Raw genomic sequence first — 18855 nt, 5'->3', positions numbered from 1 at the left:
GAGGATTAAAACACTGCTTTCCAGGAACACAAGCAATTTACCTGAAATACTAGATTCCCTATGCAGCTGAGACACAATGTGCAGTCATAGGTTTTCCAGAGCCCAAAGGCAGAGAGCTGCCTGAGGACTCTGGTTTCTATAGATTAGATACATCTATCGCATCTTTGTACAATTCCCCTCCAGTCTTTAGTGGGCTTCATCCTCTAATCATTTTTCTACACCAGCTGTTCTTTGAATAACCTTCGACTTACTGAATAAGCTCCCATTTTTCTTCATACATAATTTCTCCTTTTGTTTGCTTTTTTTTTTAAGAGCAAGTCTTTCTTAGGGAAAGGAAAAAGAACAAAACTAGGAAAAAAAAATTAAAATTAAGATGATCATTCTGCAGCCAGGAAAATTATCAAAACTTGCTGGATATCTAGTTAAGACGACATAACAGCACACTTTGCTCATGTACCGTTTATCACTATCTTATAAAAGCTGCTCATATTTCTGACTGATGCTGTTCCCTAACCAGACATCCTATCTTCTGTGTTTGTATATTTATTCCTTTCATCACGAATCATCTCGGCTCTCTTTACAGAATCTTGTATTATTGATTTAAAGAAAAAAAACCAACACTCAACAAACAACAAACACAACAATTTATCAAGAGCTACTGTACAAAAATATTTCCAGATCATCGATTGTGGTCCTGTTACCAATGAAGAATATGTTTGACTCAGTATCAAAAAAAAAAAAAGACCAAACAACACACTAATTAATAGCTTTGCTATCACTACAAACAGTGAAATAAACCATCAGTCCTGTATGTATAAACTTTCCTTTGAGGATTAATTATAGATAGAAACTAGGGTTTTCATGCTTTCAACATCAGTAAGTTTAGATCATTGTATCTTACAAGGTTCTGAGGATTATTTATTTTTTCCAAGCAAATGACTAGGGAACCTCTAAAATATTATTAAATAAATAAAATTTTGTATTGTAAAGGATTATAGGAAAGGGCTGCACAGCTTCTGACATATGTGCAGCTCTTCAACACTTTTGTTCTGATGGGTTTTACTAACATAACTTATAACATCAATGTTTGGCAAAGTTTTGATGCTTAATTTTCCACATTTTCAATGCTACAGCAGATAAAAACCCAACACTTCCAACAGAAACAGCTTATAAAACACTCTGTATCAAAAATAAGGTGATGCAGAGAATTACTACGATACACAGTGCTCTACAATGGCTATTGCATATTCCTGTCACAAAGGCACTCTAATCACCAAGCCACCAGTTGGGTGAAGACTTCCTCCCTGCTATCATTAGCATCTGCCTCTCCACAGCTGAAAAAGGGAGCTTTTTTATTATTATTCTAACATTAAAAAAAAGTTCAATCTCATGTTTCCAACCTGGTCTCCAAAGTCCTCCGGGAACTTCCACAGTACCACTGGATCTGTAAATAATTGACAGACAGCATTAATCAGAGGCAAAGGAACAGAGTATTACAGTCAGAGTACATTAATATTAAAGAGGGGGTCAGCTTAGCGTCAAGCTTTGAGGCAAGTGCAAAAGTGTACCTAAAAACTAAGGAAAATACTGGATTATTAAAAAGACTTATTTCATATTAATGCAACTATATGTTTACTGTTTTACATAGGGTAGCAGGTTATAAAGTACTGCACTATTTTCATATTCAACTAAGAAATAAAGTGATATAAGACCTCTTTCCATCCACGGGGGGGGAAGATGTAAAGTAATAAGAAGGGGAAAACAAAATCTCCATGAGGTATAGAAAAGTGTATGCATGGAAAAGCTCTCCAGTTTCTGCCCGTGCTGGCCAACCTCAGGCAGATCCTCCCACTGCTACTGTGCAGCCCACGACAGCTCTGGGTGCCAGAGGGCAGTGAGAAGAGTGGAGAAACCTGTGGGTACAGGCTGGAGACACTGCCTGGTGAGAACTGCAACCCCTTGGCTACCTCAGGAGCTGCTGGGTCTCCCATCTTCTGAGGAGCCAAGATCTGGGACACATACTCAGATTTCTACCTCAGTCTCTAACTCTCTGATAAATCAGAAATTTCCTTCTTATTGCTATGTTTTACATAAAAACTGGATAGTTCCCCACTTTTGGACAAAGTACAGAGGTGTCTACTCTTCTTCATCCTCCCACGTATGTTTGCTGCTGCAAGTTGAAGCTTTAATGGAAGGGAAACGCAATTGATTATATTTTCATTCCCAGCTGCTGCAGCTGCTGCACCCGTGTTTGCTGCTGGCCCCCTCACAAGGAACTGGAGCCTGAAGCCAGAATTCCTCCTTCACCTCAGGCAGAGGTTAAACCAACGGTGCAACACAGATTTCAAACATGTTGCAAAATATAATTGAGATTTTAGATAAACATGTGCCCATTTGACAACTCATTGGACAAGCACATCTTTGCTCACTCCTAAGAACATCTGGGGAAGGTTTTGTAGCTTTTATTTATGAAAACGCATGTATTTGGCTCAAGGAATCTTCCTCCATCTACTGTGGGGAGCAAGAACTTTTGGAGGCAGACATGAAACAAGAGATAAGATGCTATGTTTATAAAATATGAGAGCAATTAAATACAGTTACTTAAAACAGAGATGCTTTTTCACACCTATTTTGTGTGCATTTAAACCACAAGCACATTAGTGTAATGACCAGATATAAGAGGAGTTTGAATATCTCAGTGCCTATACCATAAGGGATCTCTTATTCTAATTTAGTATCATGAAAAAGAAAGTAATTCTCAACAGTGATCTCTGACAAATTCAAGGAGCAGCAAGCATGGTAACAGACATAAAATACTTAGTGTTAAGTGATTTATAAATTACTTTCTAAAAACCACTGGAAATTGTGTAGAACCAAAAAAAAAAAAAATCTTAAAGAGAGCTTGCAAATCTCAGGCTATACATCCACAAACACCTCAAGCATATATTTTTCTGCAAATGAGTAATCCAATGGCACTCTCACTACCAGCTACTTCTTGGTGATCCTGTACCATCATCTCCCTCCCGCTGGTGCGGACTCTTTCACGACTACGCACTGAACAAGATGAGGGAACTGGCCAAGATCAAACCAACAGCCTGGAATTTTTCAGGTTGGTGTCAGCTAGATCAGTTCCCCAAAACCCTTGGTTTTGTGCCAGAAAAAAAGGAAGAAAAACCAAGGAATGGGGAGTTGTGGTGAGAAGCAAGCACAACTGCTTCACCCAGCAGCAATCTGGCCTTAAGCATTTGCCAGACATCATGAAAGACAAGCTGGTTACCAGCTGCCTCTAGTTCCGTTTCTTATCTACCTCTTTCTTGTTCAGAACTTCCCAAGTCATCTTGTACCATTTATAGTTGCTTCTATTGCAAAACTCGAGAGTTATCGTCTGCAAACTGGTGCGCAGAGCACCCTGCAGTAAGGCAGGCTGAGGGAGCAGCGCCAGCAAGGAGCAGGCTTGGCAAGCTCACCTCTTCCTAGCACTGAAAGAGGGCAGATTATTTTGGCAGATGTGAAGTACAGTTACATGAGAAACATTTAGTAAATTGAATGCTTTAGCAACGCAGTAACAAAATCACAGGGGTTTTTGATACTTTGTAAAATTTTTAGTGTATAAACTTCCAAATAGGAAAAAAACGTAATTTCTTTCTTTCCCTTTTCTTACTGGAAGTATAACTGCCAGGCTTCAAAAAAGGCAGGAGATTGCAATAGCGAAACCCCCAAGAGTAATTTTAAAAGGTCACAATAAGGAGCAAAGCATAACCTCAGAATTAAGCAAAACTTGGCTCTAGGTAACCTGGGGTTTGGGGTCTCAAAACAGGTAATATCTTCACATCTCAGGGACATGCCAATGGAGCTGAACAGCATTTCACAGAGCGCCCTTTACCTACAGGCAACAAGACCGACAGCTCCAATAACTTCTTTGGGTGTCCTAATATGCTAACAGCTATAAAACCGGTAACTCTAATTTACTATCCTGTTCAGCTTGCCATATTCAATTCATACTATTAGGACTCTCTCATACTACTTCAATGTCATTTGAAATAATAAAAACAATTCTAAAGTAAATTCCAGTTCACTGAACTAGAGGTATAACATTTATTTTCATATCATGAAAGGATATTTATATAATGAGAGGATAATTAAACTCATGTGATCTAAACAGGGAGAATAATGCTCTTAATACTCCTTCACAAAAACAAAAAAGAGCCAAGATTTTAAAAAATATTCCTAACTCAATTCAAGAAAAACATTCAATGCTACATTCAGAAAAAAATATACGCCTCCAAGACTCATCCAGCTGCTTTGAGCTAGGTTTTGGAGTTGTTATTACTGGCTTTTAAACAGTTATTTTAGTAGGTACTTGCCATATATTTATTAAGTAAGAAAATCTGATGTGACTTTTGCTTCAAAAAAAAAAAGTTACTATACAGTTTCAATGCCTTTACTCTCTGAAACCGAACCCTAACACCTATAAAAAGCCTTGGGATTCTATGATAATTATCTGAGCCGGGGATTGGGCTTTTTTCAGAAGATTATGTTTGTTTCTGCTGTTGGAGTTGGGCTCAGGCAGCATCTGACACATCTTTGTAGCAACTTCTCACAAGTGTTGCAAGGAAGAAACAACAGGGTACTGATTTAGCAATAAAAAGAGAAAGATAATCCAATTCTGCAACTTCATGCACTTTATCTTCAGATTTACAAAGACTGAATTTTCTTTTCCCTGAGGATTACTTTCCAGATCTGATCTGGCAATGTTAGGTCAATTTTATGCTGATTTTATGGGTGAGAGGATGAGAATCGCTCAGAAATAACTGTTGCTACAGCCAGCTGAGGAACTACTGAGTTTCTTCTTGTTTTCTTTTTCTAACAGACTTGTTGGGACAAACGCTTTGCACCCATTCTAAGCAGTAAGTAGCAGTAAGTAAGCAGTAAGCAGTAATGCAGTAAGTAAGTAAGCAGTAAGTAGCAGTAAGCAGTAATGCACCCATTCTAAGCAGTAAGCAGCAGTAAGTAGCAGTAAGAGGAAATTGTTACGCGCGCACAAAATAGTTTGTGTTTGTGTTTATGTACACATGCACATACAAGCATCACTTCTTCCTATGCCTACTGCATTCAGGACAGACATTTCTCACAGAGGTACACCTTGCCACATGCCAGTCACGCTTGAAAATTCCTTTGCTAAATATCCTATGGCATTGGAAAGTCTGTCTCCCAGGTGTGAACTGCACTTCGCCGTGAGGCTGCAGCTCATGCCCACCTCGCTAGACATGACTTGTGACATCTCACTTACTTGACTAATTGTGAATCATTTCTGATTGTGTAAGTCTGTCTACACATATTTGAAAACAAATCTTTTTATAATAAGATTCAGAAAGAACCAGTTAAGCCCCTGAGGACCACAATTGGAAGCAGATGCAACTCTTCATACAAGTCAGAAGAGAGATAAGCATGGAAAGGTTTGTGGATGGACAAAAGTATACTTGATACAAAGAGAAAAGTGAGCCACATGCAATGCTTAAAAACGAAAGCATTCCAAATATTGCAATCTAGAACTGCTTCACAAGAAAAATGCAAGCAAGTACAACACATACGAAGAGAAGAGGAAAACATATGCATATCCGCAAGGTAATGCCTCTCCGAAAATGTATTCCATAGAGGTAATTTCCTAAAGCATGTCATCCGTACTTTTAGGAAAACCACTTCTAACACATTTTAACTTCTGTAACAGATTTAAGAAAACATAAAAGTGCTGTTTCTCATGAAAGGGTAGATTAGAGAAGTAGTGCATCCAGAACTATGAAAAAATAAAGAGAAAGCTTTCTGAGTGGCAACTTTTCCAAAAATTCAATAGTTAAATATACTCTAAAAATACTCTTCATAATCATTAAGATGGCAGATTATAAACATCACCCAAAAATACAACAGGATAAGTTAATTAGCAGACATTCAATTTGGTAATGGAACAGAAATTACAAACACATGCTGAGAAACATCATCTCGGGTAATTCTCTTGATAGCAGCAGATGATTACTTGGGACAGAAAAACACAGCAAAGGTAAAATGAAAGGGATTAATTAAGTAGTTCAATATTCTGCCTGGAGAGGAGGAATTTTCATCCCTGTGGGTTTTATGGAGCAGGACAGACAAAAAGACTGCCAAGCAGAGTTGGTCATGTCTTGGGACAGAGGAATGGACTAGATGACTGCTCAGTATCCCTCCAGCTACATTTTCTCTGATGCTGTAACGATATTCACTGGAAAAAAGCTCTCAGCGCAGAGGGGAAAGAAGAGACCAGGGCCAGAAGTTATGGGGGTAGCGAGGAAACACAGTGAGGAAGCAAAGCTCACTGAAGACACTTCTTTCTTGCCTGGAAAAAAAAGAAGTCACAGATTGTTTTATTACATGAACACAAGAATGCAATTAAGCTGAAATGATATATCATTATCTCAAGGTACAGCTTTATAAACACACATTTAAGCAATAAGCAGAATTGATTTTGTCAGAATAAGTAGATTTCAGCAATAAAAGATTAGTTCTCTAAACCAAGTTAATAATACTGCTGCTGTTCAAAGGCAAAAATCCACTACATACTGAAAATAATTTGACAAAAACCCACAACAGTAATTATAATGATCCTTTTGTATCAATATAGTATTTTATTACTAACACAGTGATCCAGAAACAACTTAAGAGATGAACTGTAATGTGTAAACCAAGCATTTTCACAGATGAAATAATCTGATGAAAGAAACAGCATTCACATAAAAAAAAGATTACTTCTTGCAAAAAAAAAAAAAAAGACTTCTGTGTATCGTATTAAAATCCGCTTGTGAACAGTTTCACACATGAAGTGCCAGAGGTGCAGTAGGAACAGAAGGCACTGCTGTCAGGAAGGTCATCAGCTCCCAGGTCTGGGCGATCAAAGTGGAGCACTCACCAGCAGCTGGAGGAAGAGCAGGATGGCGGGGAAAAGGGGGGAAGAAGGGAGATATGCTATTTTCCAAGAATCAGTAATCAAAAGAAAGAACAAGGGCAAAATACAGTAAAGCAACTTCATAAAAAAGTGAAACTAAGGAACACTCGCTAACTTCTCTGGCACTTAAAACCTGTCAGATTAAAGACAATATGCAAAAGAGGGTGCCACTGTAGAAAATACTTGAAAGTACACTTCTATGCAAATCTTGTAGTCCACGTATTTTTTGCTCATGAAAGGAATACCAAAAGAAACTTCTACAGGACCATTAAGTCTGTTCTTACTCCAACTATTCTACAGAAAGCTTATTGTAGAATGCAACTGAACTTCTAGTCTTTTCATAAAAGCAAATGTATTTACGAGATGAGATCTAATCTTTGCAATCCAGCACCTTCAGCTTCTTTACTCACACTCTACCCAGTAATGTGCCTTCCTAAATTGCCCTCACAGTTTCCAACAGTCGCTAATTCAGCAAACAGCAAACAAACACAAGGCAAAAAACCTGCTGCACCAAAACAGGATTGTTCTCCTGGAAGCCGACTACTTCCAGCCAAAGACCAGTAACATGGAGTGCTTGACCACTGACAGTTTTAAGAGTGAAATACTGACACTTTAAAACCATGTCAGTTACAAAGATGTGTGACTGTCAGCGTTTTTCCTTTTAACTTTTCTCATACAAACTAAAGTGTGAACTAAATTACTACAGCATCAACAAACACACACTAAATACTGCCCTTTAAGAATGGGAAAATGGAAAATAGCATTTGAGTAGCCTGCCTCAGTTACAGTCACAGTAGCTGTCACCTGTAAGCCTTCATGGTTGCACATTTGCAAATCAGAAATATGATTTGTATATATGTCACTTTTCAATCAGGTTCAGAAACATAATTATCAAGACGGACTCCTCACAGGTAAGATTAAAACATCTGCCTCCTGTGAAGGCACAGGAGGAAACTGCTTTTAACTGTAGCTGAGCATAGGCTGGGCAGGCTTTCAAGTTAGCTGAAAACCTTATCATAGTTTAAAATAATTTCTATAGGACTTACACTTGAAAAATGCCCAAAATTACAAGTAACTCAAATTACTCATGGACTTATCAAGTGGGTCAGAATTTAATTGCATCTTTCCACAGACACATAACTTTCTAAATGGCTTCAGGATACCAGTGCTCACACATTTGTGGAAATTCAGAATTTTGTTTCTAATACATGTGAAAACAAAGAAAAAATCCACAGCTGTAAGAGTCACTTGGTCTTTAAACAAAAACCACACACGCCACATGCTTGTCTGCTCCACGCAAACACAACTCACATTTGAAGTCAGTGAGTCCAACTCAGTCGCTACTTGCAGCACCACAACATCACAGCAACTCCACAGCATTTACATGCAGGTCAGTATTACCCCATCAAAGTATTAACAGCTCACAGCCTGTACTGAAGCATCCGAATCTGACATGTGTGCACCACACTGTAAAGCCACACAATAAATCTACTGATTGCAAAGTTTATCACATAATTATTGTTAAGTACTTCTACTTTTAACCTATATGGTAACAGATGCTCAAAGTACTCAGAAACACAAGGAAATTAAAACAGTGCACAAATACTGAACTTCAACTGATCACGTGCAAGGTTCAGCCTACAGCATTGTAGAGGTGCAGGGCTTTGTCTGACGGCACTACAGGGCTGGGACCTGACAGTTCCTCTGATTTTTCCAATTTCCCCATCTGTAACACACTCAAACTAGACAGTAAGTACTGTTTTTTCCTTTTATGAGCAGAGAGATGGTTAGAACCTCTAGCCATAATTCACCATCTTCAGAGCTGCAGGTCAATCCCCTTTTGCCCAATAATTTGTTACCGCTGAAGGACAGAGCAGTAAGTCATCTCAGCTACCTAGGGACAGAAGGAAAGTGTCCTTTTGGCTGCAATGCTATTAGCCATGCTTCAGGATAAAACCTTAATCAGGGTGAGAGTTCATTGGACAGATAGTGCACAGATAAAATGTGTATGTACAGCCTGCGTTTGGTCTCTTCACAAGATAAGCAGGAACCTCTTATACCTTCTGAGTCTTTAGAATGAGCTTGTAAAGCGTGGCAACAATTGTATGCCTTTGGAGGTGCAGTGTTATTTTTAATTTTCCCATCTGTAAATTGTAATCCTGAGTGAACTACAGCTTATGAAAACAAGGATCTAAGAACTAAGGAAGCAAAAGAACAACCAAGTGAGCACCATACATGCCTTAAGTTGTTGCTAATGTTTGAGGAAGGGTTACAAAATAAAATACTTCTGCTGTCACTGGGTCTTTTGTTCAAAGTTTCAACAAGACAGGCCATGCAGTGATCTAATGAAACCAACAATAACTGAGAACAATAAGACCCAGGTCATTCACCTTTACAACCAAACATAAGTTTTACATCTGGCCCTGTAAGGATGAAAAACTAACTCACTACACTCCCTTGCAAACAGAGGCATTGTGCAGCATTTTGTTTGTTTTAAATGAAGGTACAGGTCTTAAAAGTTCTCAAAAAATATTGCAGGCTACATGAAATTTTCCTGTATTAGTGCTGCAAGACTGTTTTTGAGAAAGATCTGGAAAAGTACAAGTACATTATTAGCAAATAATGCATACTAAGTAAATTAGGAAGAAGCAAACCTTCTGCACAGCCAAGCAAACTGGAGATGGCCCAGCACTTGGCTCTCCCGCGACAGAGAAAAACATTTTATCTCATCAGGTAAAACATTATATTCACTTTGCAGAAACCACGCAGACCGTACATAGCAAACTCAAAAACCTTTTGGCACATGACAAAGACTACATCCCAGTATCTTATGAATGCCCAAGTTATTGCTTCCTAATTCCCTTCAAGAAATACAAATTTGGTGCCAGCTTGGACATGAAAACCAGGGACATATACATGACCCTGTAAAGCAAACTACTTGGTTGCAGAAAACACAGAATAATATTCAAGCCATTTTGACTGACATTTTTCAAAAAGAATACAAAAACAGAAAGCTTACGCTACAGCTTACATGCCTAAAAAAGTAAAAGAAAAAAAAGTAAAAAATTTAACCAAAAATTTAATGCTTCTGTAATTTTTTTTCCAAAGCAGAACTTAGTCCAGTCCTCTTGCTACTTCAATAAAGAAAAAAAAAACACCACGAATGTTGCTGGGTGTCCTGGTTTACTGGAATAGAACCTTAGAAACAGTCTCCTACTCAGGAAAGCTGCATTCCTACAAAGACTACAGTACTGGATTTCATGGGAACAAAGTGGTAAAACACTTTGGTTTAGTTTTTGGCCAGCACTGATCAAGGTTTTGAGTTAAACAGGTGTAGAGGCAGGGAGACCCCAAACTTTATTCCATACCATAAAGGTCACACTCACTATAAATTGGAGAGTTTGCTGGAGAGTTGCTCCTTCTTTGATGGCTGCAAGAGAGACTCACTCACCATTCTATTCCCAGGGCCTACTGCCCCACTACATCGGCTGAGTATAACTCTGTGTACTTTGTATCATAACTGTTACCAATACTGGTTTTTCTTATTATTACTTTATTAAATCTGTTTCTATTTCAACCCACAGGTCTCCTTTCCTGTTCACAATTTCACTCCCCAGGTGGGTAGGAGTCATCAGGTGACAGAACAACTGTCTAAACCACAACACTGGGAAACTCCCTCTTGACCAGACAAGATATAATGATTATCCATGCACACCACTTCTTACCTGAACAGTGCAACAACATTCCTTCCACTTTCCACTGGTGAGGACCACATCCTGGTCACAGCCCAACTGTTTAATATTTTAGGGCAAGACTTCCCTGTAAATTATGACCCTTGCCTTAAATACCAACCAGCACAAGCAGTAAGGTGTGATGATTCAATAGCTAACAGGTTTTTTTAGGCCTAAGCAACAGTGGAATATATAATACACTGGAATAATGAAATATATAACATTATCATGGAATACATAACATCATTACAAAACTATAAAGGTAAGTGCACTATATAGACAGAGTAGATGGAAGGAAGAAATATTTTACAGTAAGGGTGGTGAAACACTGGAACAGGTCACTCAGAAAGGTGGTAGATGGTCCATCTCTGAAAGCATTCAAGGTCAGGCTGGACAGGGCTCTCAGCAACCTGATCTAGTTGAAGATGTACCTGCCCACTGCAGGGGGTTGGATGAGGTGATCTTTAAAGGTCCCCATTTAGTCTCGAGAAGAGGAGACTGAGGGGAGACCTTATCGCTCTCCTCTACAACTACCTGGAAAGGAGGTTGTAGCAAGGTGGGGATCAGTCTCTTCTCCCAAGTAACAAGTGATAGGATGAGAGGAAATGGCCTCAAGTTGTGCCAGGGGAGGTTTAGATTAGATAGTAGGAAAAATTTCTTCACTGAAAAGGTTATCAGGCATTGGAAGGAGCTGCCCAGTGAAGTGGCCAAGTCACTAAGCTCTGAGGTATTTAAAAGACAAGTAGATGAGTCACTTAGAGACATGATTTAGTGGGGGACAGGTTATAGCTGAACCTGATGATCTTAAAGGTCTTTCCCAACCAAATGATCCTGTGATTCTATGATATATATTTAGAACATAGTAGAAAAATGCCACTTTCAAACATCCTCCACTAATATTGTCCCCAGCCAAATGCTTCAGAGAAACTGCTCCCAAACAGGAAAAGCATCCCCAAAACTTAAGCATATAAAATTTATCATGTGGCAAGCATGAAGGCAGAAAACCATTCTTTCGTCTTCTGCATTTCCTTTCCTCTGTCCTTACTTCCCAACCTGCTTGCTACCTAAGTGCTCTTCTCTACTTGGCAGGTACATGGAAAAAGATCATTTTTTTCGAGCCGCTAGGCAAAACCCCAGGCTGCTGCTGGGTTTGGACACTGCACCCGCAGCAGTGACCAGCCTGCGGGACAGGGGTGTCTCCCCTGCCCAAGCACACGCCCTCCTTTCGACAAGACTATTGTCGGCAAAGCGGAAACTGGAGCTGGCAACATGGCAATTCTTCAGGCATCGCAGGCTGGCCTGTGTTTCATTTCCTCTTCTCAGAGATCCTGCCTTCCCCACATGCAGGGGAGAATGAAGGTAAACTCAAACAGCAACTCTTTGCAGGTGCAGGAACCAAGGGTGGTAAGCTTAAAGGTGTGAAAACTACTGCCTTAGATACTGACTTCATATTCAAGCACTTCTGATTTGTAGCAGAAGGGAGACTACCATTCTTGAAATCAGCCATCTCTGATATTTGGGGGGTTTCCAGCAGCAACAAAAACACCATCAGCTGTATTACTAAACATCATTCACAATCCAGCATTTCTGTCATATCGTGATACAGTATCCATCAACATCTTCTGAATGCAAAACACATACAGGAATCATGTGCATTTCATCTGTCCTGGCAAACACTCATCTAGCATGCATTTGTACTAAGGCAGAAGACCTTAGTGAAAATATACACAAGAAAAGCCAAACCAAGAGGACTTCTTGTCCAGTCCTCAGCCTGCTTCCTCTCCTCTGTCAGCTCAGACCTACCTCTCTTGGGCTTGGTGAGCTCTGCAGAGCCAACCCCACTGACACGGTCATGGTACTCAAGGACAGCTACAGGCAGAAGAGGTTAGATTCTCTGTTCATTGTTTTATTCTTGATTATTCATGACATTTCAATGGTTCCTACTCCTCAGAACATCTATGGCATCACAGCTGAAACACATCTGACTATGAAAGCTTTAATTATATCAGCCAGTATTTCATAATTTTATATACACATCAATCTGCTACAAATTAAGTTAAAATGATCATGAACATTCTCAGTTACACAAAGCTCTAAAACCATAACAACCCTGTTGATTAGCCATAGCCTACATATATAGATTGCTGTATGTATAAACAGTTCACAGATTTCAAATAGTTAAAACATCTTCTAAAAATATATTTTTTCTAGCCTATTCTGATTCAGTGTTCATTTTTATTTTGGCTGGATACAATAAACCAGAATAAAGATGAAGGAGCACTGATCAATAAGTACAAATCTTTTTTTGCCTTCACTTTCCATCTTATACCAAATCCATTTTAATACCATTGAGGGGAAAAAATAAACTCATCAGTCACCTGATGGAGTAATTCAAAACTTAACCAAACAGGGCTAATAGGTGAGAATTGAATTGAAAACACCTTGACAAAGAAAGCAATTTCTTTTCTTCGCACTCCTCAGAAGCTGTGGGTGATCACTGTAATCGAACCATCAACAGCAAGGGGCCATCTGTCCCAAAGGCCCTTCATGTGAGCAAGAATCAAATACAAAAAATTTTAGAGGCTGGCCCACATGCATTCAGCCAGATTTGTCTACGATAGGCAGCATGCAGCTGAAAATCAATGTTTTGACATTTTTCACATACCAATCTTTAAAAGTCAACACTAAACTTTTGATAAGAGCAAAACACAAGAGTAGGTTAAAAGGTTGCTTACAGAGAGACCGGTGTTACTCCAACAGTTAAACCCCTAATCAGCTAAGATTCTCACTCTAGCATGAAGCACTCATATTTCAGTGTCCAATAGCCATGTTCAGGGCAAACATAAAACAAACTTCACACTAGCACTGATATTACAAGTCCCCTCTAGTATTAGTCTGTGCAGCTACTGAAGAAATTCTAGTCATTCACCAAATCACTCATACAGAGTCCCCAGACTCTGTTTTTTTCTCTGTAGAAAACAAAGAAAACATTAAGAAAGGGTCTCCCAGAAGTTTCCAAGCCAGTGACTGCACACAATGCACGCTGAGAGCCAGGGGCCTAGGCTGACTCAGCAGAGGCACCGTGGCTTTGGCACCTGATGTCCTGGGGAACAGAGACTTCTCTGATCCCCACCAAAGACCTCCCAGGACAGGGGCACAGGCTCCACAGCACATCCATCCCCAGGATGCTCCCAAACCAGGCACTTAGTCCTCTCCAAGCCTTTCAAAGAGGAGCAACACACACAGCAGAAGGTTAATTCAATTTATTTCTTTGGTGTTTTTCTACTGGAAAATATATTGATCTTTTAGTAAAACAAACTCTGACATAGCTGCACCTCTCTGCACCTTTGTCTCTAATTGCTTCAAAGCTCTGAAGAGTCACAAAGTATTTATACAGGGCAACAGAAAAAAAAAGTATTTTTTTTTTGTTCAGCTGCATTAACAGTATTTGTCCTTCTTTGCTTCAGCAAGGTTAGAACATGGGCTCAGCGAGCAGTGCAACAGGCTGGGAATCATAAAACACAGGCTCTGATTTTCAGTCCTGCCAGTTACCTGCTGCATGACCTCGAGGAAGTCATTCCGGGTTTCCAAATATCATGAGATCTTGGAAAAAATAATTCTTTTTAATTCAGAAGAACATTTACATGCATTAAGAAAAGACATTTTCATGCAAGACCAGGGTTAGTTATTTTAAAGGACAGGCCACACGTATTCATAAGGCAAGTAAAAGCAAGTTGAAGGGTTTTCTCACAGGTGTTTACTGTTACTCATGTCAAAATTCCCAATTATTTACCAGAGTGTGGTCAGTAAAACAGGAGACATAAACAGCATCCCAACATACATAAAGGGGCTGTAACCAGAATGGTATTGTGTCTTGCTGCCCTCGAGGCAGGAGATCTAGGTTTCAGTTTCTATGAGTTATTAATCCCAAGGCACATTCTATAACCAGGAAACTCTCCAAGACATTTCTAGATATCACATACGTCAGTGATAAAACAGAAGAGTTTCTCTACTGATTTCTAAAATACTATTTCTTCAGAATAGCAAAGTGGAAGGGTGGTATAGATGCACAATTTCAATTTACATCCCATTACAAAGTAACTGACAGGTGGTTAAAGTGCAAAACTATTTTATCTTATGAAACCTCAATGCCTGATGCCTATTTCATCCAGCAGAATCTCAAATAAATTGTGCACAAAATAGTGAAAATTAATTTAACAGTGTGATAATAGCAGGCAATATATTTCACCCTAATAGAAAAAGCTAAAGTTCAAAACAACACGCTGCATTCGCACGTCCCACGTCGGGTCAGGACTCAACACATCCTTTGTAAATTGAGCCTTTCCAGAAGGCAAGGTCAGAAGCCACCTTTGCCCATTTTGGCAGCCTGTGCTCAAACGTCAGTGAAGGCACCCTGCAGGGTACACGGTCACACTGCTGGGGGCAGCCTGACCCGACTGCCTGGCTGATTGCAAAGCCAGGGTGCCCCAGCTGGGCTGTGCTCAAGTTGTCAGTCACAGCGGCACAGCAGCGACCCAGAGAGCAGTTACTGCTACTCGGGGTAGAAAGAAGAGAGGAAACGGACCTGGCGCACTCAGAAGAGCAACAGGGTGCTTGGCAATGGGCAGATAAGGACTACAGGAAGGAAGACAGTCTTACAGAAAGATGGGCCCTCCATATGTTTGAACTGAGTACTTCTGCCTCTTAAGTAACAAAGGTCTTAATTTTACTTTCCAAAGAGCATTACAGCTGAAAGGAGCAAGATGAGAACAGGGAAACCATGAGTAATGCACGTGTATGTGCCAGATATACAGCAGTCAAAAATATTAACAAGGGAAAAAATTCTATTATTGATGTGAAACAAGGAATGACTTACTAATAAATCAACAAAAGCATAAATTAAGGTTATGTCTCATCTAAAAATATCAATTTGCCGAATAAATCTGATGCTAATATTTTGGAATGTACCTACAAACCTGCATGACAGCAACAGTCATCAACACACAGAATGCACAAGAAGCTGAAATATACAACACTGCAGGTAATATTACACATTATATTACGTTAATCTGTAAGAAATTTTTCATAAAAAGGTCTCCTCTCAACCACTGCCCTTCCCATTACACAATTTCCTTGTGTTCAGTAGTTGCGTGAAAAGATCAGATGCTATTATGTCTTCCACACACTGGAGGAGCTGTATGATTCTAGCATCCATTTCGTATCAATTTCTCCAACTTCTTCCTTGATGTAGATCCTTACTCAAACCTCAGGTTTCCTACAAGCCCCACATCACTAACGACTTTGAGTTATTTCACAGCCATGCTCTGTCCTCCCGTACGTTTGCCATCCCCACCAGTAAGACAGTGTCGCTGCTATGCCTGCATGTTCACCACAGGAAGGCTTAAAAGGATGATCTGAATGATCAGGATGGTTTGGTAACGGTTTGGCAACTACCTGGAGCCTTCCTCTTTATTTTTCCTTTTCTTTTGGAAAGCAAAAGGGAATTCACCTCTAGAGGAAATAGTTGAGCTCTATCACATACATGAAACCTAGACCAGCAAGAGTGTACAGTCACGATCAGATAGGACTCTAGAAAATATCATTGTCTCATTCGTCATTCATCAGAAAAACAAAATGGCTACGAATGCTAAGAATCAATCACAGGTGCCAACTAGGCCTCATAAGGCACAAAAATGAACTTTCAGAGGAAGTATTAAAATGTTTTCAGACAAGCAAATTCTTGTGTAAAATACACTATGCTGCAGAAGAAATAAATCATTATCCACACGTGCACTTCTCATCAAGAACAGTTCAATATGCAGCTACATAAAAGAGAAGTTGCTTTGCTTTCAGAGAACTAATTCCATTTTTTTCATTAATGAAGTCTAACCATAATCACCCATGCTGACAATTTCATAATCAATGGGATATGACATATTTGTAAATTATGTCTATATAAAGTATCTGTTTGTAGCACCTTTTTAATTAATTGTTTTGATAATTAGTAAGAAAACATACAGGGTACGAAAGTGCTGCTGCAACTTTCGAGTAGAAAGACACAGTCTCGCTCAAGCAAGCCTCAGGTAACTGCTCTCTTATCTGGAGCCTTCCATCTCTATGATAAACAAAATCAGCACGCTTGCCAGAGCAAGGAAAATCCATTCATTTCTGGAAAGACTAAAAATACATTTGAAGAATTATGCATGTGCAAATATCACATCTTAATTTTAACAGGTTATGTCAGATGACGTGTTATTGCTAAAACTCTTCATTCCTATCCAGCGGACTAACGTGCTCCAGACAAAACAGGAGGCCTGTGAGCTGCGTGTGTCATCCACGTATGTTGAAACGCACGTTCAGGACAGAACTGGAGCCTAAAGCCCCATCTGCCCACAGGGGATTTCTTTTCAGGGTAGGTAAATCCCACGGAATAACATTGTGCTTAAAACTGTAAAGCATACCTCCTTTCTTCAGGGAAAAGGGACAGGTAAGATTCCAGAAATAAAATAGCTCATTTGCCATTGACTTTCCCATGAGCAACGTACCAGCTTAAGATATGCATAACTTCGAAACTTTATTTTTGACAAATAGAGTAGTTTTTATCACAAAGTTTTCTACCACTGTAGTGATTAGTCAGGAAAAAAGAACCTAGCAAGGAAAAGCAAATTACGTACAGCAGTAGTTTAACAATTTTTTTCCTGAAATACTGACATGTTGCATGAGATGCTAGTCCATGAAAAAATCACCAGTTATCTTCCATACAGTATAGAAGAGGCTTAGATTACTTTCAAAGGTTCCAGAAGAAATAATTATGGGACAAAAACTGCATCTTATTTTCCAAATTCAAATACAAGATACTGGAAGGTCACCTATCCTAAAACGCATAAGTATTTCAACTTCTCATGCTTCTCCAAGGGGAAAAAAGTCAGTCATTTTGGTTGAGACCACCACTTTAGCCCATCAAATCTGAAAAGCCTAAAAGGTCATGAATCATACTGATGCTGCCCACTGAAAACGTTACAAAACTAACCCATCAGCAGCAAGGCAAATAGAGTATAATAGGTTATTCATTTTACTTTCACTTAATAGCTGTAGGAATCACCTACGCAGGTACGTCCAGCAACAGTCACAATCCTAAATCTTTTATTTAAAATTGATTTATTGAACAACTGTAGATTTGACAACCTCTCCACGAAAACACTGTATTTTGAAATCAGTAAACCCAAAAGGTTTTCTAAGGATCATAAAGAGAATTAAGAGTCTTCTCTCTCATTTGAAGATGTGTCATGGAAGCACACTTAGTAATACCTTTCTGAGGAATTTACCCCTATATAATCAAAAAGAACAAAAACGGATGTTTTTATGAAATTGAGAAATTACTTATTAAGCTCAGCCAAGGGTCAGAGGAAGCATAATTGTCTGAGGTTCTGCTATTTCCCAGTGTTAACAGAAATCAAGCATGTACCAAAACATACTTCCCAGAGTGCTGAGAAGTCCTGCGTCTGGCTGGCTGAGGAACGCTGGTGGTTACTGATCACTTCGCTTAATGCGAGGGGCCTAAAGCTGTCCAGGTCATACGCAAATGTTTGAAGATGTGACATGTGAAGAGGGTCAACAACAAAGCCCAGCTTTAATCCCTTTGTGTGAAGCAGGAAGAGGAATTTACCTCATATATAAAACAGATCTATGGCCAGTGAAGTATAAAACTTCCAGAGGTGCACAAGCATGGCTTTATGTCTTCTTTGCTTTTTTGCATGCTGGGAGAGACCAGGAGGGAGGAGAGCCGAGCTTCTCAGGGGCTGGATGTAGCAAAGCACAAGGAACAGTCATGTGCAGGCAGGGAGCTTTAGCGTACCAACTGTATTAATCACTGTTGGTATCTTCTGCCAGCCTGAGTCAAGAGTAGCATAACCAATTAGTCCAAACGGGTGAACCTGAGAATACGGGAGGCTTAACTATTAGTTAACATAACTTCCATCATTTCTAATTGGATTGCAACTAAAATCCCAGCACTGATAATACCAAAATGAGATCAGAGGGGAAAGCCTCCATATTCCCTTTGCACAAAGACTGGAAACAGCTCTCCCCTGCTGTTGTACTGCACTGACCACCCAAAGACCCCCGGCACTAAGGAGACCCATCTTGCTGCCT

The 18855-nt window shown here is 39.5% G+C and overlaps 1 protein-coding gene across 1 annotated transcript in view; it reads right to left on the bottom strand.

Annotated features, from left to right (window-relative positions):
- LOC104541782 (DENN domain-containing protein 1B-like) overlaps nucleotides 1-18855 on the bottom strand; it is a gene marked incomplete at both ends in the record, with an annotated part of 83633 nt that overhangs the window by 42198 nt on the left and 22580 nt on the right. The window contains one exon of the mRNA XM_010185918.1: nucleotides 1401-1444. Within this exon, the coding sequence (XP_010184220.1) occupies nucleotides 1401-1444 (44 nt within the window). The remainder of the gene's footprint in view (nucleotides 1-1400; nucleotides 1445-18855) is intronic.

Source organism: Mesitornis unicolor, unplaced genomic scaffold (assembly GCF_000695765.1).
Source record: "Mesitornis unicolor isolate BGI_N332 unplaced genomic scaffold, ASM69576v1 scaffold13576, whole genome shotgun sequence".
In the NCBI taxonomy this organism is placed as follows: domain Eukaryota; kingdom Metazoa; phylum Chordata; class Aves; order Mesitornithiformes; family Mesitornithidae; genus Mesitornis; species Mesitornis unicolor.
The sequence above is the reverse complement of the archived record's forward strand: the minus strand, read 5'-3'. Positions and strand labels throughout refer to the sequence as shown.